Source organism: Dryobates pubescens, chromosome 9, assembly GCF_014839835.1.
Source record: "Dryobates pubescens isolate bDryPub1 chromosome 9, bDryPub1.pri, whole genome shotgun sequence".
In the NCBI taxonomy this organism is placed as follows: Eukaryota; Metazoa; Chordata; class Aves; order Piciformes; family Picidae; genus Dryobates; species Dryobates pubescens.
Genome location: NC_071620.1, coordinates 33,200,033 through 33,220,886, shown reverse-complemented (window position 1 = coordinate 33,220,886; position 20,854 = coordinate 33,200,033). Strand labels below are relative to the sequence as shown.

The following is a 20,854-nucleotide window of genomic DNA, read 5'->3' as shown; positions in this document are numbered from 1 at the left end:
GGGCAGCACTGTTGCTCAGCACACACCACTGGCTGTGCCGAGTAACAAAGCATAGGAAGGGTGTGGTACACCACGTTAGAGGGTCAGTTTTGGGGGGATGTTGGAATAACAAAGGTCATCCTCTGTTGCTGTGGGGCTGTTCAGTAATGATGCTGTGCTGGGCCTTTGAAAATGTCACTTTGGTCCTGCCCTGTCTGCCTGTCAGAGCAAACTTGGCAAGTAAACCCAGAATGTGGAAATGACTGATACAAGCAAGGTTAAAATGTGAAGTTTTCAGTGTGCTACTGTACAATTGGGTCTTTTAAATGCCACTGGCTTCTCTTTCAGAGACTCACAACCTGCCAAAGCAACCGCCACTTGCCCTAGCCATGGGACAGGCATCACAGTGTCTAGGATTGATGGCTCGATCAGGAATTGGATCCTGTGCATTTGCCACGGTGGAAGACTACCTACACTAGCTATGCATTTGGAGCTCTGAAAGGTGTTGTGGCATATTCAACATGGAGAGTAGACCAGCTCTGCTGACTGGAATTTGGATTTTTCATTATGTACTAAGGACAAGTCTGTTGCTTTATGTTGCTTCCTAGTTTACAGCATGATGCAAATGATTTCTAACTTAGTGTTAGGAGAAAATTTCCATCTTTAAACCTCTTAGACAACTAAGAGCGGAGAGTATCACTGATAATGTCAGACATTCAAATTGATAAGTACCAATCCTTGAAAAGATTGTTCAAAACAGACCAAAAGTCCTGCTGCCTTGTGGTGGGATGGAAGAGAACACGGATGGATCAGCAGGTGGGTGAACACCAAGCAGGATGACTTGCCAACCTCCACCCCCATTGTTACATAGTTCAGTCAGTGTAATTTGCAAAATGCATAAACACCTGATGGTTTGGATATATAGTGTTGATGGGAAGAAACAATATTTTTTAATGTGTACTGTAAAACTTGAATTACTCAGGAGCTGAGTGAATATGTTTGTTGCTACTTACAATCCCAAGCTGTTGATCTTAGTAGGGGTTTTTTTTGTTTGTTTGTTTTAACATGGTCTTTTCAACTTTGTTTCCTTGTTTAACTACAAGACAGCTTCTGTTGTGTAGACTCACCAGTTTAACTGTTGTATTATAACAGTATTACATGTCAACACAGTGTGGTTATGACCTATTTATATAAAAACCAAATATTTAGTCAATTTACAGTCTTAATTTAATCTTTGTACACCTTGCATTTTTAAAAGTGCTTAAATAGTACTATATTGCAATAAAATGTAGTGATATCATAATTAACCAGCCATTAAAAACTTACTTCTACATACATGGTAGCATGGACTTGTATGCTACGGTGCCTTGGTCCCAGAGTTCTGTCCTGGAACAGCAGTTCTCGGGTAAACCCCTGAGCCAGAACACCTTGCTGGTTGAACTGGGGATGCCACTTTCCTATATCAGAGCACAGCAGGACTTGAGCTGGCAGCAGCTCAGTGCTTACTGCAGGTCTATCACAGCAGAATCAAGTTTCTGAGGGGAGCTTAGTCAGCACTCCCTATAGGTGGCGGGGGGGAAGCCTTATTTATTTCTTGGAAGTAATCATCAAGCTAGACAGAAGGGTCCTGCTGTGTGGGCTGTCTTAATTGTTTTGGTATTAGAATACAGCCTTAGAGGTGCAAATAACTGAAAACACAGGAGTGATTGTTTTAAGAAATGCAGTATCCAGAAGAGTCAATACAATGTTTATTCTCTGCAAAGTTACGTTGCCTCATGGAGGCAGCTCTACAAGCATGGTCCTAACACCAGCTCCAGCTGTTCTAAGTCAGTATTAAAGACACACAAGTCACTCCCCTACCCCAGTTGTTCCTTGAGGGAGGGAAGAGAACAGGGAAGCCAGTTTGGATGCAGCTTTGTGGAAATTAGTGCCTCCTGTTGGCTGGAGCTGAAAGCAGAGTGATAATGAAGTAGTAGAAAAAAACCACCACCTTTGCACTGAGAGACTTTCAGTAAGAGTCCTTAGCAGTACCTTCTGTAAAGGCTGTCTTCATGTGCGCTTATTAAACTGTGTTGAGAGCCACTGTTTTTTAAATCTCGTTGCTCTCTGCTTTATTTCTTGCCCTGAAAAAAAAAAGGCAAAGCTGTAACCATTTTCTTAGCCCATCTATTGGAGAAGCAGCCATCCATTGCCTGATCACTGTGTTTCAGAAGAACTGACTGCAGAGCTGATAAACTTCCTGCCATATTTTTATGTAAGACAGGGGCTCCCCTTGGCCAGGGGTTGCACTTTCTTTGCTTACCCACTACTGGAAAGCAGACGCTGCCTACTAAGGACCTGTCACTCACCCCTGGTATTACTGAGCCTCAGCCTGTGCTAGTGTGACTTGCGAGGCGGTAGGTGGCTGTAACCAGTGTGTGTAGATGAGGCTGTCCCTATGCCTTCCCACAATGCCAATTTTTAGGAGGAGAACTTGGTACATGCTCTGCAATGCTGACATCCTGGCTTTAAGTTTTACATATACCTGAAAAGACTTCCACCAGCTCAGAGACCGTAGCCTGACACTGTTTATCTCAAACAAGCACACATGGCCCTAGGCCCACATGCAGTTACTTAATGTACCAAAAGTGAGGCAATTTTTTCCAGTTCTGTCTCAACCTCCTCCCCAGTGGCACACTCACTACACTCACTGCAGTCCCTGCTAGTCTAACCCAGCCTTTTCCCTACAACACAGAAGTGAAGTGATGGAAAGTAACACGCAGAAAGATCTCCAGAAATCCATATAAATGGTAGACTGCACAGTTACCTTAGCCTATTTGCAGAAAAAGCAGAGCAGAAAGCAGCAGCAAGCTAAAAACCCAAGCCAGGAGCTACTCCCCAAGCCCTCCTCATCTGGCTACCACTGTAACAGAAAAGAGCCAGCATCTGAAAACCTAGAACCCAAAAGCCACAACCAGAACAGACACCTCTCATGTTACAATCTGAACTTCAAGCCCCATAATACTTTGCTCCAGCCAGCCCTTTCCTGTTGAAGCTGGCACGAGGAAGGATGGTATGAGTTGCAGCAGATTAAAACTCAGCCTATGACACAGTCCTACACTTTTTTTCTGTTCGGTGACAGCAAGACACAGCCCTTGACCACGGAACACTTTGCTTTTTAAGAAGTGTACTGGAAAGCTCATCTGCATAAAGCAGTGCCTGCTTTTACTGTCACTACTCACCCCAAGATTTATCCACAAACTGAACTGCAGCTTTCTTAACTGGGTTCTTCTTGTTTTCCAGGGAAAAAAACTCATTTGCTGAAATGGGAGAGGAGTATTGATTCATTACCAAGTTTAACACAGACAAATCTAGATGCAGCCCCAGCTCAGGAAAACTGCTTACCCTGGACTCGGTTGGTGCCTGGTCCATAGAGCTGAGTGTTTATAAAATCTTTGGCGAGCTGCTGGTGGAGGCCTGTTGGACTTTGATCTTTTAAGCACACGGCTGTATAGTTGCCTATGGACCTGGTTAAAGAGAGATGCAAATCCCTGCAGCATGGCTGCAGAACCCAGACCAGCAGACACTAGTCAGTGCTTTGCTACTCGTGCACAACAGTGACAGGGGCTGGTTTCTGCTGCTCAGCCTCACTTTGCAGCCATACTAAAAGCACTGCAAGTGGAACAAGACTCTCGGCTTGCCCCCATGTGCCTCTGCATGCCCCAAATAATTCCCTGGGAGTCCTAAACTAGTCCTACCAGAATGCAAGCCCTCTGTAAGGACATCAGTGACAAACAGAGAATTAAAGACTGAAATGCAGGAATTTAGTGCTCAACCACCAGACCTGTAGCAGCACATAGCAGAATGTCTCTTGCTGCACTTAGGGCTATCCAGTTGCCTCAGAGCAGTTGTATATGAGCAAGATAGAACAATTACCTGACAGAGTTCTTTTATATGTATATGCATATATATATTTTTTTACAAATATGCTGAATCTGAGCCATACTAAAGGTGCTTTGCAGCACATAAACATGCTTTCAACGAGAGGAAGAGCACAGAGAACACCAAATGCAGAAGCAACCACAGCCTCACAGTGACAGGACTGCCAGTGTCACGTCCCCTCCCCAAGCAGGCAGGAGCAGTGGATCTCCTGCTTCCGGCATACCTGGTACCCTTTCTTTGCTTGTCTTTCTTCACCTGCCTTTTGGCTTTGCCTTGTCTCTGCTTTGCAGCTCTGCCTCCACGGCGTTTAGCTGAAGGAAATGTAATTAAAAAACAGAAAACAATTCAACATTATGAATGAAGAGCTGTACATGAAACAGGAATGAAATAACTATCAGGTTATGAGAAGTAAAACATCTTTAGATAACTCCAACAGGCATTTCTCACAAACTGACTACTAAGAGCCAGAAAGTGTGGCCCCCACAGGAGTGTGAGGGAGAGGAAGTAACATGCCTCAGGGATGCCATCGAAAGTACCACCAGCTAGTTCTCCCCTTTCTTGGTATTCATCACATAAGCCAGGACTCATCAAAGGACAGACATCCACAGCTGCAAGTACTGCACAAATGGGAGTCCAGCTTCACCTTTATTCTTGTGTTAAATGTGGAGTGAAGCTGAGCATTCAAATCACCATCCTGAGCTCATTTCTTGTCGATATCAACAGTTGGTGTTTGTTTGGTTTTGTAAACAACAAAAGGGAGCAAAAGTAGCAGTTGGAACACCCAGCTGTGTAGCTATGTGAGGAATGGATAGAGAATGCTTAAAAAAATCCAACCTACATATTTGTTTTATAAAGCACTTTAAAGTACTGCTGAAGAGGGCTGGAAAACAGCAGTCAGAAATACTCCAGACTCTTGATTTTCTAGTTCAGAATCTGAAAAAAGTTACTAGATTTTTACAGAGGCAGTTAAATCACAGCATGGTATGTAAAGCAGCAAGGTGATTAACAACTTGATCCAGAAATAGCCCTTGTAACTTCAACACATGCTAAATATTAATATCTCTCTCTCATAATCTGTACTTTTTCCATTAACACACTTCCCCACTATTTCCTCAAACATCTCAGACGATTTTAACTGAAACTATTATACAGCAAACAACTTTTGCACAAAGCTCACAAATGGGATTAAACATGACTTCAGATTCCTCCTCAAGTACTGTTCCTCAGCAGCAGACGGTCTGTCCGAGTTTCAGCCCGTCTAAGTGACCCCAAGCACTACCCTGCTGCAGCTCCACCCACGAACTGACTCCCTGAGCTATAGTAAGAAGCACCGCGCCAGCAGAACATGTTCGTACCTCGGTCAGCTGCCTCAGCCGGCGCAGCAGGTCTGTGGAGTAAGGGAGAGGCGATAGGTCACTCTTCCAAGTCGCACTGCCTTTGTTCACACAGAATCCGCGAAAGCTCCCGTTTCCACCCCGACCTCCCAATGTCGGGGACAGCTCTCGCCGAACCTCCCAACACCGCCCGCCCGCCCCGATCGTCCCCTCACCGTGTGGACGGCGCAGCAGCCAGCTCCTGCAGGACGACCTCGGGGAGAAGCTTCCGTTTCTGCAGGGCACAGGGAGGTTAAGCGAGGCGGGATCGCTGCTCGCCTGCTCGAGGATGAGATGGTGGCGTAGGGAAAGGGCCCCTTACCTTCTGCTCCGTGAACAGCTCCTGGCGCCGCCGTCGCTTCTCCTTCAGCAGTTCCCGGTGCCTGCGGGGTGGGCAGGAGGCGCCGTCAGCGCGGCCTCGGGCCGGGCGCAAGCGGCGAGGGAGCGGTGTGAGGGGCGAGGGGGTGGGGGTGTGAGGGCCCGTTTTGGGAGAGGTGACTGTGTCCCTACCTCCTGGCCGCCTCCCCTACGAGCTTCCGTTCGATCTGGGCCGCCTCTTTCGCCACTCCGAAGGCCACTTCCTCCGGGGCCTCGTCCTCCGAGGAGGCCGGGGAGATAAGCCTCGCGATCGCCGCTGCCTGCCGCCGCGCCATGTTGCGCACGCCGCCGTCATGACCCCCCCACCCGGAAGCGCTCCCGGCCTCCCGCCGTCCGCGTGGGCATCCCGTCCCCGCCCTTCTGGGGAGGCCCCGCCCAGGACGCGAGCACGGTGCGTCACGCCCCCCCCAGCTTGTCCCCGTCCCCGCCTCCCCGCCGGGGGTGCGGCCGCGCGTGGACAGAGGCGGCACGGGAAGCGACAGGAGGTGCCGTGGGTGACGGCGGCGGGGCCCTGCCGATCCCGCGGGGTTCCCGCCGCCGTCTGTTTATTGCTATGAGGAGCCCGCGAGGGGACAGTTCCTCTCCCCCGCCCGCTCCCCAAGTCCCTTGAGCCCCTGCCGCATTGACTCCTTGCCGGCCCGGCCGCTCCGAAGTGTTCAGGAGATGATCTCAGTTTCGTGGCGGGCCAGCGCCGGCGGCAGAGTGGTCCCGCAGGGGCCCGGGAAATGAAACCTGGAAAGAAAGAACCAGGTGAAGCGGCGGGCAACGGGCAGCGCACGGTGCTGGTGCGTGGCAGTTCCAGAGCACGTGGGGAGCTCGGACAACTCAGTCCTGCCTCGGAGGGCTGAGGCATTCGGGGACCCAGGGACAGGCTTCAGCCTCACGCTTAGAGAAATACTGTTGTGTCTTCAGTCTTAATTCCACCCAGAAAGAAAATAATCTTTTCGTATTTATTAGAAGAAAATAACATTTCTAAAGCATTGGGGGGAAACCTAGGTCATGCATGTTTAAGAATTGCCTAAGTGCTTCAGCAGTTGAGTGCAAAGGACAATGGAGACAAAGGGGGCTAAAGACTGCCTAGTTTAAAACCCAACCCCTTTACCTGAATCTGTCTGTCGCAGGAGTTGCTTCCATGTTAAATTCTGCAACTGGCACTCCTCTGGCTGATACCTGAGGGGCAAACATAGCAGCAGGATACACCACCGAGGAGGTCCCAACCTGCAGGGACAAGATGAAAAATCACGCAAGTGTAGCAAGCTAGTGCAAAAAACAGGCAAACAGGCAAAACCCAACCCGACCCACCAGGTAAGGACCCTTCTTGGCACACTGGATGTGCAAAAACACTGAAGCATGGAAGAGCCCTTGAGAAATAAAACCAATACCTCAATTTAGTGTCACTGCATGTGTGGCTATTTAACATGGCGTAAGAATCAGAGATTGTTCCTCTGATGCAACTCAAAGAAGCCTGTTTGTGGATTACAGGTGTAGATGGAAAAAAAAATTATCCCACAAACACAAAATGGTGAACTTTGCCTTCAAGGAAAGGAAACAAGACATTCCTCTTACATGACATTACTTTGTGAAGAGGACACGCTATCCTGAGCAAGTGTTTCGGTCAGCAATCTGGAATCTATAAGGCATGTAATCAGCCTTACAAAAAACACAGCACACAGAATCACAGAACTGGTTTGGGTAGAAAAGACCAAGATCTAAGATCCTCCAGTCCAACCACTGACCTAACAACCACTATGGCCATTAAACCGTGTCCCGAAGTGCCGCATCTACACAGGTTTTACCACCTCCAAGGACGATGACTCCACCACCTTCCTGGGCAACCTATTCCAATGCCTGACCACCCTTCCAGTAAAGATTTTTTTCCTAATAGCTAATCTAAATTTCCTCTGGCACAATTTGAGGCCATTTCTTCTCATTCTATCATTTGATTCTAGGGAGACAAGAATGACCCCCACCTTATGACATACTCTTTTCAGGTAGTTGTAGAGAGCAATGAGGTCTCCCCTCAGCCTCCTCTTCTCCAGACTAAACAATCCCTGTTTCCCTCAGCTGCTCCTCATAAGACCTGTTCTCCAGGCCCTTCACCAGCTTTGCTGCTCTTCTCTGGACACACTTCAGCAACTCAATGTCCTTCCTGTAGTGAGAGGCCCAAAACTGAACACAGTATTTGCCTTGCAGGTTCACCAGTGCTGAGTACAGGGACACAATCACCTCCCTAGTCCTGCTGATCAGGCTATTCCTGATACAGGCCAGGATGCTGTTGGCTGCTTCAGCCATCTGAACACACTGCTGCTTCATGCTCAGCCAGCTGTTAACATGGTAACAGCCAACCACCTTCTTACAATATTTTGTCACTTTTTTTAAACTGAGCATCAAAACAATTCTTGTTTTCACTGAGAAATTCAACAGCTACACCGTACTTGCTAACCTCAAACACTTGAATGTGTAACATTTGTCTGCACTAAGTGCAGATTGTGGATGCCAGCTCAGCAAGATGCACACATGCTGAAGATGTTACCTTCTGAGGAGCACATGCACATTTTCACACTTCATGGTTGGTCTTCTAATGTTTTACACTTGACACTAGAGAGTCCCTCAGGGGTTTTAATTCCTGTGAGGAAGTACAGATGCATCTCCTTTATCTCCAGCTTCCTTGCCCATTAGGTTAGGTAACAAAAGTGTCACTCACTACCAAGCAGAGGTCACAAATATCAAGCTCCTTTTCAACTGCAGTGAGAATGTCAGGATCCAGGGCTTCACCAAACCACACAACGTGAGGACGGAGAAGCCCACTGCAGCCCTCCTCCTCACACCTGTTTAGAAACCACAAAGCAACAGTGTTACACCTGTTTTGAGCTACAAAACAGCAAAGCAGTTCTTGCTCTCATTTGGGCATGTCTTATCTGCCATCCTTATCCCATCTCTTTCACAGCTCTCCCCATACACTCCTTTACCAGTTGCAGGGCAGAAGGCAGCTGATGCCCTGCTACAGGTGTGTTGGATGTACACAGAACAGGTTGCTGAACAAGTTGTTCAACTCAAATACTTCATTCATCCTATCTTCTTCACTCAGCTCCTGAATTACATCAAACTTAAAATACAGTATGTGCAACAGACCTCCACCTCCATCAGCTCTACCACACTGGCTAACAGGTTTTTAAGGGGTAAGTAAGCTGAAAGGCAGAAGCATGGTATTAGCCACTTTTCCTTAGGAACCATGTTAAAAATATGGTGGCTCCTTGCATCTGCAGCTGGCTTCAGCCATTGCACAAAAGCACCACAGCACATTTAACGGATGCAAGGGACTATGGCAGCAAGGGCCACAATGGATGTACCCCAGCATGGCATTCCAGATTGAGTAAGAGTAGGTACCACCTGAAAAGTTACAAAACATTCACTCTGTAGCACTTGGTTTCTTACTGTAGTTCTCCTACTACTCCACTTACTATAAATCCCATCAATTTAGTCATGTTTCAGCTTGAAGCTTAAGTACATAAACATGCAATCCCTTTAGCATCATGGTCAACTTCTAGTACACACTCTTGTTGTCTGCTGTTCCTCCTAACTTTAGACTCAGTTCTCTGGGGCAAAGTTCCATGCCTTTTGCTCCTGCAGAACATCTCCATGTCCTTCCAAAGCTACATGAGCAGTAATGCAAGCCTTTGAGAGGCACAAAGCGTGAAGGGCTAACAGCAAAACCCAAAACAGTCCATACGTACTGAGGAAGGTCCTCAACTGGAATCGAGGCATCTTCTGTTCCAGGATCTGGAGCCCTGATGTTACAAAATTGAAACACATTTTGATTCATAGGAAGTGCACTTCATTATTTTGAAAAACTTAGTACTGTCTGAAGTGCACTCTCCAGTCAAGGCATCTTTGCAACTTCAGCCAACTTCAACACCTGCTAAAGCACTGGAACACCACATAGGGCAGGCAAGCATTTGTCCAGAATTGTCCCAGAGCTAAGCAACTGCAATAAGCTGCTCAAAGGCACAGCGAGTATCTGTGTTCCTACCTAAAGGTCTGGTGAAATGCAAAGGGGATAAGAAACTAAAAATCCATGAGTATATGGCTGTCCCATCACCCCACCTCCTTATTTTTAATGGTGAAAGAAAGAGGACAGCTATAAAAAGGGAGACTGGAAAATTCTTCTGCAACTTTTTAAACTGCGGAAAATTCTTAGAACTGATGCTCCCCACTGATTGTCTCAGCCATTTGTACTTTGAGAATCTTAGAGATGAGCTGAAGGACAAAAGCTACCAGGTGCTCAAGAGATGCAGAAGAGGACAACCCATCTATCGATGGGTGATGACTGTCCAACTTATAGCATCAGATATAATAAAAAACCTCTGAAGGTGAAGAGGATGAGAGCAAACACCTGTTCTCAAAGAGTACAATTAGCTGAAGTCCAGTGTGAAAGTTTCAGACCATGTGAAACTGTTCTAATTAAAGCATACATAACGTTGTGCTAACTTGGAGGTTAACATCATCCACAAGTTGGTATCCTGTGCTCTCATTGAAGTCACCAAACATTCAAAATCCTCACATTTCAAAACAGCTGTGTAAAATTTAAGCTACTAAAGGAAAATGGGGTGGTTGGCTTAAACTCCTGTGTGCTCCTAAAATGGCTCCCATTCCTAAGCAGAAAAGCCAGAGTGTGTAAAAGGCAGACATTACCCTTTCCCAGCCAATGCAGGGCATATCGGGCTCTTGTAATTTGCAGCTATGTTTCCACAGTTGGTGCATCGAGTTTTAAATAAACTACCTGAAATGCACAAAGAGAAGACATCAGGGATCAAGCGACTGCTCCGTGACACACAAATACCAGCAAGTGGTGGTGTTCATCCCAGACAGCCTTTATGTGACTTTGAAGACTACACCTTGTGGGTAGCAATACACGAAGGTAACAGCCAAGCGTTGAAGCCTGGCAACATTATCATAGAATCACAGAACATTAGAGGTTGGAGGGGACCTCTAGAGATCATCAGGTCCAACTCCCCTGCCAAAACAGGATCACTTAGGGTAGTCTGCACAGGAATGCATCCAGGTGGGTTCTGAAAGTCTCCAGAGAAGGAGACTCCACAAGCCCCCTGGGCAGCCTGTTCCAGTGCTCTGTCACTCTCACTGTAAAGAAGTTTCTCCTCACGTTGAGGTGAAATCTTCTATGTTCAAGTTTGTACCCACTGTTCCTTGTCTTATTACTGTGCACCACTGAAAACAGCTTGGCCCCCACTACTTGACACCCACCCCTCAGGTATTTCTAGACGTTGATCAGATCCCCTCTCAGTCTTCTCAAGACTAAACAGCCCCAGGTCTCTCATTCTCTCTTCATAAGGAAAATGCTCAAGTCCCCTAATCATCCTTGTGGCTCTCTGTTAGACTCTCTCCAGCAGATCCCTGTGTCTCATGAACTGGGGAGCCCAAAACTGGACACAGTATTCCAGGTGTGGTCTCACCAGGGCAGAGTAGAGCGGAAGAACCTCCCTAGACCTGCTTACACAATACATACTCATGCTTTTGCTCAACAACCCAGCCATGACATAGCCATTTCAGCTGAAAGGCTGAGGTGAACAGCAGCAACAGTCCCTCTGAGCTATGATTCATCACCTTGTTCTACCTCACAACATAAGTAATAATGCACCCTTGTAACAGTGTTTCAGAGGAAAATCATTATTTAAGATGTCACTGAGGGAGATGATTTCTGCTTATTGCTTTTCCCCTTAAATGAGAAACATTTTCTTAAATGCATAACCCAAATACATAAAATACATAACCCTCCACAAATATCAACACCACCACCCCCCCCACCCCCCCAATTAACAATCCCCCTGAAATTTAATACATAAAAGTTAACATTGTTTTGGTTTGTGCACTTGCATTAGTACACAGTCTCAAGCTGCACCAGGGGAGGTTTAGGCTGGGTGTTAGGAAGAAGTCCTTCATAGAAAGAGAGATTGGCCATTGGAATGTGCTGCCCAGGGAGGTGGTGGAGTCACCATCACTGGAAGTGTTTAGGAAGAGACTGGATGGGGTGCTTGGTGCCATGGTTTAGTTGATTAGATAGTGTTGGGTGATAGGTTGGACTTGATCATCTCAAAGTTCTCTTCCAACCTGGTCTATTCTATTCTATTCTATTCTATTCTATTCTATTCTATTCTATTCTATTCTATTCTATTCTATTCTATTCTATTCCATTCCATTCCATTCCATTCCATTCTATTCTATTCTGTTCTATTCTATTCTGTTCTATTCTCATGCTGTAGAGATGTGCAGCATTACCAAGAATTTAAAACCATTTCTGTTCTGTAAAGAATAAGGAGAATCAAAATTAAACTGTCCCCAAGGCTTTATCGCTGGATCCACAACTGCAAACAATTTGTACAGGTTTCCTGTGTCCAGATCATAACATGGCAGCGAGAAATGCCATCTAAACCTTTTGTGATACTGAAGTTATAAAGCACCATAGTGCTGGACCAGGATGCTTTGTTCTGGGAGACCTTGACTCTTCGGCAGGGCCTGTGGACTGGGGAAAGAAGGGGTGGGGGCACCTCAGTGCCCTTCTCCACCCTCACTGTCTCCACACTTAGTATCATAGTATCAGTCAGGGTTGGAAGGGACCACAAGGATCATCTAGTTCCAACCCCCCTGCCATGGGCAGGGACACCCCACACTAGATCAGGCTGGCCAGAGCCTCATCCAGCCTGGACTTAAACACCTCCAGGGATGGGGCCTCAACCACCTCCCTGGACAACCCATTCCAGGTCTTCACCAATCTCATGGTGAAGAACTTCCTCCTCATGTCCAGTCTGAATCTCCCCACCTCCAGCTTCATTCCATTCCCCCTAGTCCTATCACACCTGATATCCTGAGAAGTCCCTCCCCAGCCTTCTTGTAGGCCCCCTTCAGATACTGGAAGGCCACAATTAGGTCACATTGGAGCCTTCTCTTCTCCAGACTGAACAGCCCCAACTCCTTCAGTCTGTCCTCATAGGAGAGGTGCTCCAGCCCTCTGCTCATCCTCGTGGCCCTTGTGTCCTTGTGTCTTTCCTCAGATCCAAAAGCCCTGCTAAACCCCATGTGCTGCACCTGCATGTTTAGAGAGACAAATTTCTTTTCTCCTGGTACTTATCCTGCTCCCTCTTCCCTCCTCCAGCTTTGCCAGCCTGCCTCAGAGAGGTAAGCTGATTCTTACCGTGAATTTCTAAGAGGTGCTTAGTGCCTGCCTTCCTGTGCAGCTCATCGATGTTCTGAGTGATGACCACGACACGCCTCCCTTGCTTGCTCAGTCGCTTTTCACACTCTGCAATGGCAATGTGTGCAGGGTTTGGGTGTTTACTCAGCATCACTTCCCGCCGGTAGTGGTAGAATTCCCACACACGAGAGGGGTTTCGAGCAAAGGCTCCTGGAGTAGCCAGCTCCTGGAAAAGACACAAAAATTCATTCTGCCAACGGGAAGGCCAGAAAATCCCCTCCCCGAATGCAGCCTGATAGATTACTGCCATTTACACTGTTACCAGCATAAAACAAAGGCAGATTATTTATAATCAGGTGCTGTGGCTAGGAATATAGTTCAACAGCTGTTAGGAGGGTAAGGCAAAGTGTCTTATCACATTAGGAAATAACTGGTGTCAATAGTGCATTTGGATCTTACTCTGTGCTGCCCTGCCAAACTCTTATGATCACCAAGGAAGATGAGATAGTTCAATCCATGTAATTTTTGGCATTCAAAACTCTTTTTCACAGTAGACACAGTGGATACATTTATTTTGCTAGTAGTTTCTTTTCTACCTTAAGTGCATCACAAGCCAAATTACAGCCATTGGGAAAACTGTCATGGGTCGAGCAGAATCCGCTGCTGAGATTCAATCCCATGTTGCTGGCATGCCAGCTTCAAAGTGAAAGTGCTGCCTGGAGCAAAGTATTCTGTGTCTTGAAGTTTAGATTGTAACATGAAAGGTCTCCTGTTCTGGTCACTTCTTCCAGTTTCCAGGTTTTGGAGTGTTGGCTGTACATCATGGGATGGAGGGGGAGGTTGTTGGCTTCTGCTGCTGCTTCTGCATTTTCACAGAATCACAGGGTTGGAAGGGACCCCAAAGATTATCTAATTCCAACCCTTGTGCCATGGGCAAGGACACTTTCCACTAGATCAGGTTGCCCAAAGCCACATCCAGCCTGGCCTTAACGACATCCAGGGATGGGGTTTCCACCACCTCCCTGGGCAACCTGTTCCAGTGTCTCACCACACTTATGGTGAAGAACTTCCTAATGTCTAATCTAAATCTACCCTTCTCTAGCTTGGATCCATTCCCCCTAGACCTATCATTACCTAAAAAGTCCCTCACCAGCTTTCTTGTAGGCCCCCTTCAGATACTGGAAGGCCACACCAAAGTCTCCTTGGAGCCTTCTCTTCTCCCAACTGAACAACCCAAACTCTCTTAGCCTGTCCTCATAGGGCAGGTGATCCAGCCCTCTGATCATCCTTGTGGCCCTTCTCTGGCCACACTCCAGCACGTCCAGATCTTTCTTGTAATAAGGGCTCCAGAACTGCACACAGTACTACAGGTGGGGTCTCACCAGAGCGGTGTAGAAGGGGAGAGTGACCTCCCTCGACCTGCTGGCCACACTTTTCTTGATGCAGCCCAGGATGCAGTTGGCTTTCTGGGCTGCAAGTGTACACTGGCAGCTCATGTTGAGCTTCTCGTCCACCAGCACCCCCAGGTCCTTTTCTTCAGGGCTGCTCTCAAGCCAGTCACTGCCCAGCCTGTATCGGTGTCTACAACTGCCCTGACCCAGATGCAGGACCTTGAATTTGGTCTTGTTGAACATCATGAGGTTGTCATGGGCCCAGCTCTGCACCCTGTCGAGGCCCCCCTGTATGGATCCCTTCCCTCCAGCGTGTCTGCTGCACCACACAGCTTGGTGTCATCAGGAAACCTGCTGAGGGTGCACTCAATGCCACTGTCCATGTCACTGACAAAGATGTTAAACAAGACCGGCCCCAATACTGATCCCTGAGGGACTCCACTTGTCACTGGCCTCCACTTGGACATAGACCCATTGACAGCCACCCTTTGGGTGCAGCATTCAAGCAGGTTCCTTATCCACTGAGTGGTCCATCCATCTAACCCATACTGCATCAGCCTGGAGACCAGGATGTTGTGTGGGACAGTGTCAAAGGCCGTGCACAGGTCCAGATAAATGATGTTGGCTGCTCTCCCCTTGTCTACTGATGTTGTGACCTTGTCACAGAAGGCCACCAGGTTTGTCAGGCACAATTTGCCCTTGGTGAAGCTGTGCTGATTGTACCAAATCACCTCTTTGTTATTCTTCTGCTTCATCAGACTAAGGTTATTGTGCAACTAATAATCTCATTGTAATGGGTTGGGGCAGATCCCCTCCCCACCACAGGCAGAAATAACGACTCAGGCAAACGGATTGCAAAAGTGATGAAAGTTTAAATAGAAAGCAGTGAATGTTACAGAAAACCCAAAGCGCAGTGACAAAGAAAGATCCCATCCCCACCTGAGGGTGCATGCAAAACCCCCAGGGCTCCTTCTTCCCCCTCCCTCTGCTGGGCTAGTCTCAGCTGGCCAGGCCTGAGACTGCCCATCCCCCTGTGGCCTTGGGCCTAATCAGGCCCATGGCCGGGAGATCTCTCCCCCAGTTACCAAGTCTCGGAGAGGGAAGGAAAGAGGAAGTGCCAGACTCCGCACTGGATCTTATAGTGGTGCAAAGAATTATGGTAGGGAATACACAATTTCCTGTGTCCATCCCTCTGGGCTGGACTTCTGGACACAGGAAGTGAATGCACCAGGGGGGCACCCAGCTCAAACTACAACACTCATTAAATATTCTTTATTTCAACCCAGAGGCTTTTTGGTGTCACTTTTCCCTCCCATCTGCTGTTTACTGGTGGGCCAGGTTTTGACCAGAGTAGTACAGGTCTCTCCCAAGAATACCACCTGGAGATCTGCCTGAGGCTGGATAATGATGAGTGGCAGGGTGTGTGGGAGAGTATGGGCAAATGCCTAGGCCAGTGGTCACCTCTGGTGGTTTGGAATTTCACCCCTGAACAAGTGCAAAATACTGAGAAGCTGGTGAAATGTTTGGGGAAAGCCTGTTGTCAGCCTGGAAGCTCCTGAGAGACAAAAATTACTGTCATGTGTTGGGGCCTGGCCCATGCCTGTCAAGCCCTTCTCATCACTGTCCAAAGTGCTCAGGGGCAAGAGAAGGTCTGTGGGCCTACAGACAGACCAACAGGCTCTTTATCTCAATTGTTTGTCTCAACCTGGAGTTTGTTTTTTGTGTTAGTTTCCCTCACTTCTGTGTTGGAAGGAAACAGGTGGTTAAAGCATTAGTTTTTGGTGCCCAGCATAGGGCTTGAAAGCAGCTGTCTTAACAATCAATTCTGGCAGGAGACTAAAGTGTTGAGATAATGAGAAGTGAGATAAGGAGAGGATTCAATTAAGGCTTAAGGCTTGTTAAGAGAGCTTTACATAAGCTTGTTTTCTGTGGTGTGTTCACTATGTTGATGTATTTGCTTTCCAGGGGCATTTTGGGCCAATATGCCAGAGTCCTTTTTATATCCTCCCTGGTGACGAGCACCATCCCAGGGGAATGGCTTAGAACTGTGCCACTGCTGTGCTGTTTACTGGTGGGCCAGCTTGCTCTAGTTTCATCCAGAGCAAAAAGCCCTCTATTGTTCTGAATGCCCAAGAAGAGATATCTACCCCAATGCTAGATAATGATGAGTGGCAGGGTGTGTGTGAGTGTGTGGGAGAGTATGGCCAAGTGCCTAGGCCAGTGGTCCCCTCTGGTGGTTTGGAATGTCAGCCCTGAGCAAGGGCAAAATCCTGAGAAGCTGGTGAAATGTTAAGAAAATGTCTATTGTCAGTATGGAAGTTCCCAAGAGACAGAAATCATTGCAGTGTGTGTGGGTCTGGCCCATGCCTCTTGAGCCCTTCTCATCACTGCTCCAAGTTCTCAGGGGCAAGAGAAGGTCTCTGGGCTTACAGACAGACCAAGAGGCACAGCAGCTGCACCAGAGAACCATCCTGTGCCAGTATCAGCTACTCCTGTACAGGAACAGAAGCATACAAGGAAAGAAGATCCTCTAGCAAATGATGAGGAGAAATCATCATGGGAACAAGAGAAAGAGCCAGGACTGCTTGCTCAGTTTTTATCTCTTGTTTTGGAATATGGCCAAGGACAAACAGTGGATGAAATGAGCAGCAGGCCCCAGCAAGGTGAGGGAAGTCTCTCTCAGACTATTATGAGAAACCAAGAATGAAAGAAATTTTGAATTAAAAGAATTTTTTTACTGTGAGGGTGCTGAAGCACTAGAACAGGCTGCCCAGAGAGGCTGTAGGGTCTCTTTCTCTGGATACTTTCAAAACCCACTTGGATGTGATCCTGGGCAACCTGCTCTAGTTGAACCTGCTAGAGCAGGGGATTGACCTAGATGACCTCCAGACATCCCTTCCAACCCCTATAACTCTGATGTGATTCTGTAATAAAAACTAGTCAGTATTATTGGTTCTGCCCTTTATTCTTGTGGTAAATGGTTCTTAAGAGTTTAAAATAGTAAAGGCCCCACATAGTAGGCAAACTGTAAGAGTGTCAAAAGATGAGCAAACAGCTAAACTGTACAAGGATGGTACAAAGACCAAAAGCTGTCTGCAAGAACAATGTTTTTCCCAAACAATGAATAAACCAAACATGAGAAAAGAAGTTGCAGTTGCACAAAGGAGACGCCCAGGACACAGAGAAGAGCTGCAGATAGGACTGTAGGGAGAGCTCAAGCTCTGCCACCTTCTAAGGTGCTTAGCTTCTGTTGACTCTTCCCACTCTCCTACCTGATGGACAGCTTTGCAGACATGTGCCACCAGTACATACCTGGGCTTGCCACTTCCTCCAGAAACCTCCAGCCCCTCTGAAGGTAGGAACTCCGCTCTCTGCACTCACACCAGCTCCTGTGATGATGGCTATATGCTTCGCTTTGGCAAACACTTCTCGAAAATCAGCCATATCTATGTGTGGGGAGGAAAAAGAAACAGCTGCTCCAACTTGGACTTACATGTAAGAGACCATACAGACAGTGCTGGCAAACTTATGCATCCAGAAATGGCTTCCACATATACCTCCCATGGCTTTAATCTCAGAATACTAATTTGTTTTGATATTCCTGCATGTTGGAATTTGAAGGGAAAATTCCTGGAGATCCTCACAAAATGCATATGAGCAACCTCAGTTGAGAGACATTTAGTAAACCATGGATATACTCAATCTATGAAAGACACAGCCTTGAACTAAACCCCACACTAGATGCTATCTTGGTAACACTGTTGCCACCACCACCAAAACCAGTTTGCTTTATGATTGTAAGGCAAGATCCTGAGATGAAAATAACTCTACCCTTAGATACCAAGTATCACCTTTAAAATTAAGGTAACTTGGGAAGAGGCATTTCCTCCTGAGGGATCTTGCCCATTTCCTAGGTTTGCAATTGTTTGGTTGTGGTTTTGCGTAGTGGTTTGTTTGGTTTGGTTTGGTTTGTTGCTTATTTGTTGGTTGGGGTTGGGTTTATTTTTTTAAATGCGTATTTCCTCCATTTTTCCCTGCCTGGTAAAATAAAGTACCTTGAAAAAGCATAGGCATCTTTCTTTGTGTTTTTCTAAGAATCAAAACAGGATTAAAATGGAAGAGGCTATCTAAAGAGACAGCAGCTAAGAACTCTCTTCAGGTTTACCCAGGTATTTATTTTGAAGTGATAGATTTTAGAATCACAGAAAGGCTGAGGTGGGAAAAGAGCTCTGGAGGTAGTCTATTCCAAACACTCCTGTTCAAACAGACTGCCTAGGACTGTGTCCAGTGAAGTAGCTTTTGAGTATCTCCAAGGATGGACACTCTGCACCCATTCCAGTACTTGGTCAACCTCATAATACAAAAGTGCTTTCTTGTGTTCAGATGGAACCTTGTGTACTTTGTCTGTGGCCTGATGTCCTGTCACTGGGCACTATTAAGAGTCTGTCTTGTCTTCATTCTTTCCCATCAGTTATTCTCATGCACTGACAAGGTGTCCCTGAGACTGGTCTCCTCCAGGCTGAACAGTCCCATCTCTCCCAGGCTCTCTTCATATGTCAGATGCTCCAAGCCATTAATCATCTCTTCACTGGACTCTCTCCTGCAAGTCCTTGTCTCTCTTGTGCTGGAGAGCCCAGATCTGGATTCAGCACTATAGGTGTTTCACCAGCACCGAGCAGAGAGAAAGGATGGCAGCATGACCCTCTGGTCTATCCAGCACTCCTCACAGTTTTCTGTCATCTAGAAACTTGCTGAGGGTACACTCCATCCCCTCAGACAGATCATTAACAAACGTGTTAAACAGTATTAGCCCTAGTACCGACTCCAACTACATGCCACTAGTGACTAGCCTGCAGCTGAACTCTCAAGCCATAGCCTTCACAATTTACTGCGTGGTTTCATTGTGGTTTTGTTTGTTTGTTTGTTTAAACCAGAGGCAGCAAGTTTCTTTAAGAAGAGACAGTCACAGAGGAAATCCCGACACTTACAGCACGAGCCACAGAACTGATGCTCAAGACAGCAGGAAAAGCAAGTGCACCCTGGCTGCCCAAGGGTTTGGGGATTTACTGCTAGGCATGTTTCTGAAAACTTAAGGCCCATCTGCAAACTGAAACACACAAATAAACAAAGAGGAGGATATTTGCTACTGCTGGACTATACAGGGCTCCTGGGGCTACCCAGCACCCTGCTCCTGAGCGGTTACAAGCACTCGAGGGCCTCCATAATTCTTGTACAAAGAAACAAGATGTTTTATTGCTTATAAAAAGGCAATGCAATTAACTAGTGTACGTTTATGGGCATAAATCACTAAAAACATATCACCAGGCAACCACACTGGCCACGGCTGTGTAAGGGTTTTTGAAACTACACATTATACAGATCGAGAAGATAAATCTTTGGCATCTAGAAAAACAAACAAACAAACAAACAAAACCACCACCAAAAGCCACTTCACACAGAATCAGAAAATTCTGAAGGACAAGAGCTTTAAAATTCTTGAGTCCAACTGTTAGCATGGTCAACATGGGGTCTAAAGGAGGCACCTCAGTGAACAGCTCTCCTCTTGTCCCAGTCTCTGTCTCCCTGCCCTCCCAAGAAGCTCGCCTGAGGCAGGGTTTGAAGTAGAAGGTCCCAGCTCAGAGGCCGGAGAGGTTCTGCAGAAGCTGTTGGTGCCAGCGCAAGCCCGGAAGCAAAACACTTTCCTGAAGCCTGGAGAAGGCGCGCTTGGCCTGACAGTTCGACTTGACAAATGCCATTCTTCTTGATCAGGTTTTAGAAAGAGAAATTTAAAAATACAGCATGCAGACTTTATCTGTTATCCGAAACCTTCTAGACATCCAAACCTCTCTTAAAATCCTGTCCAGGGTAACTAAAGGAAACAAACTTACTTGAACTAGGACGAGCCATTTCCAAGGGAAATTTCTGTTTCTTCGAAGAAGCAGCCTTAAACCCGCAGTACACTTGAGAAACCAACCTTCGAGCGGCAAAGAGACTCATCAGTCTCGCTCGCAAGCGCTTCACCTGAGAGGAAACAAACGAATCACGAGGAGCGCCTCCAATTTCCTTCCCCCTTCCAAGTCACCCAGCGGCCGCTTCGCTGGACAGAGTCCGCCCCCGAGGAGGAATCTGCTGCAGCAGTGATCTCGGCGGGCAGCGAGCCTACGTGCAGCTGCCCGCCTGCAGAAGGGCGAAGGGGAAGCAGGCAGGCGAAAGGAGCCGTGCCGTGGGGGAGGCTGCTGTGGGGGAGGCGGCAGCGGCCTCTGCCACCTCCCCCTCCGCGCGACTCCGTTCGCTCGCGCAGTTGGCGGGCCCGCCCCGGGGGCCGCCGGTTAGCGCCGCCGCCGCCGCCGCTTACTTACCTCAGCGGCGCTGAGGTGGAGGCGTGCGGCGCCGCACGTCCCGCCCTGGATTTTGCGGCGAGGCTGGCCCTCGCTTCGCCCCGCCCCGGCCCTCTTCGTCTCACGTAGCGGCAGAGCCAAGACATGTTAGACTCAATTACACGCGAGTGGGTCCGAGAATCACAGAACGGTGGGAGTGGGTCCAACCCCCTTGCTGCATCAGGGTCACCCAGAGCGGGTTGCACAGCATCGTGTCCAAGGCGGTTT

General features: G+C 47.5%; 3 protein-coding genes across 3 annotated transcripts in view; 1 reads left to right on the top strand and 2 right to left on the bottom strand.

Annotated features, from left to right (window-relative positions):
- The window catches only part of RANBP9 (RAN binding protein 9), a 41,219-nt gene extending 39,258 nt beyond the window's left edge, over positions 1-1,961 (top strand). Inside the window, exon 14 of the mRNA XM_009906734.2 lies at positions 328-1,961. Coding sequence (XP_009905036.2) covers positions 328-458 — 131 coding nt within the window. The 3' untranslated portion in view covers positions 459-1,961. The remainder of the gene's footprint in view (positions 1-327) is intronic.
- Positions 1,962-1,964: 3 nt separating this feature from the next.
- Positions 1,965-5,965, bottom strand: NOL7 (nucleolar protein 7). Its single transcript, XM_054164438.1, has 8 exons — positions 5,784-5,965; positions 5,596-5,656; positions 5,450-5,508; positions 5,256-5,287; positions 4,124-4,211; positions 3,364-3,485; positions 3,201-3,278; positions 1,965-2,102 (listed from the first exon to the last, which is right to left on the bottom strand). The coding sequence occupies exons 1-8, from the start codon at positions 5,924-5,926 to the stop codon at positions 2,029-2,031; spliced, it is 657 nt and encodes a 218-aa protein (XP_054020413.1). The 5' UTR covers positions 5,927-5,965; the 3' UTR covers positions 1,965-2,028.
- Positions 5,966-6,234: 269 nt separating this feature from the next.
- SIRT5 (sirtuin 5) lies at positions 6,235-20,658 on the bottom strand. The gene is made up of 9 exons (XM_009906622.2): positions 20,609-20,658; positions 20,138-20,270; positions 17,562-17,695; positions 12,859-13,084; positions 10,344-10,431; positions 9,386-9,439; positions 8,356-8,479; positions 6,754-6,869; positions 6,235-6,383 (listed from the first exon to the last, which is right to left on the bottom strand). The coding sequence occupies exons 2-9, from the start codon at positions 20,244-20,246 to the stop codon at positions 6,308-6,310; spliced, it is 927 nt and encodes a 308-aa protein (XP_009904924.1). The 5' UTR covers positions 20,247-20,270; positions 20,609-20,658; the 3' UTR covers positions 6,235-6,307.
- Between the last annotated feature and the right edge of the window lie 196 nt (positions 20,659-20,854).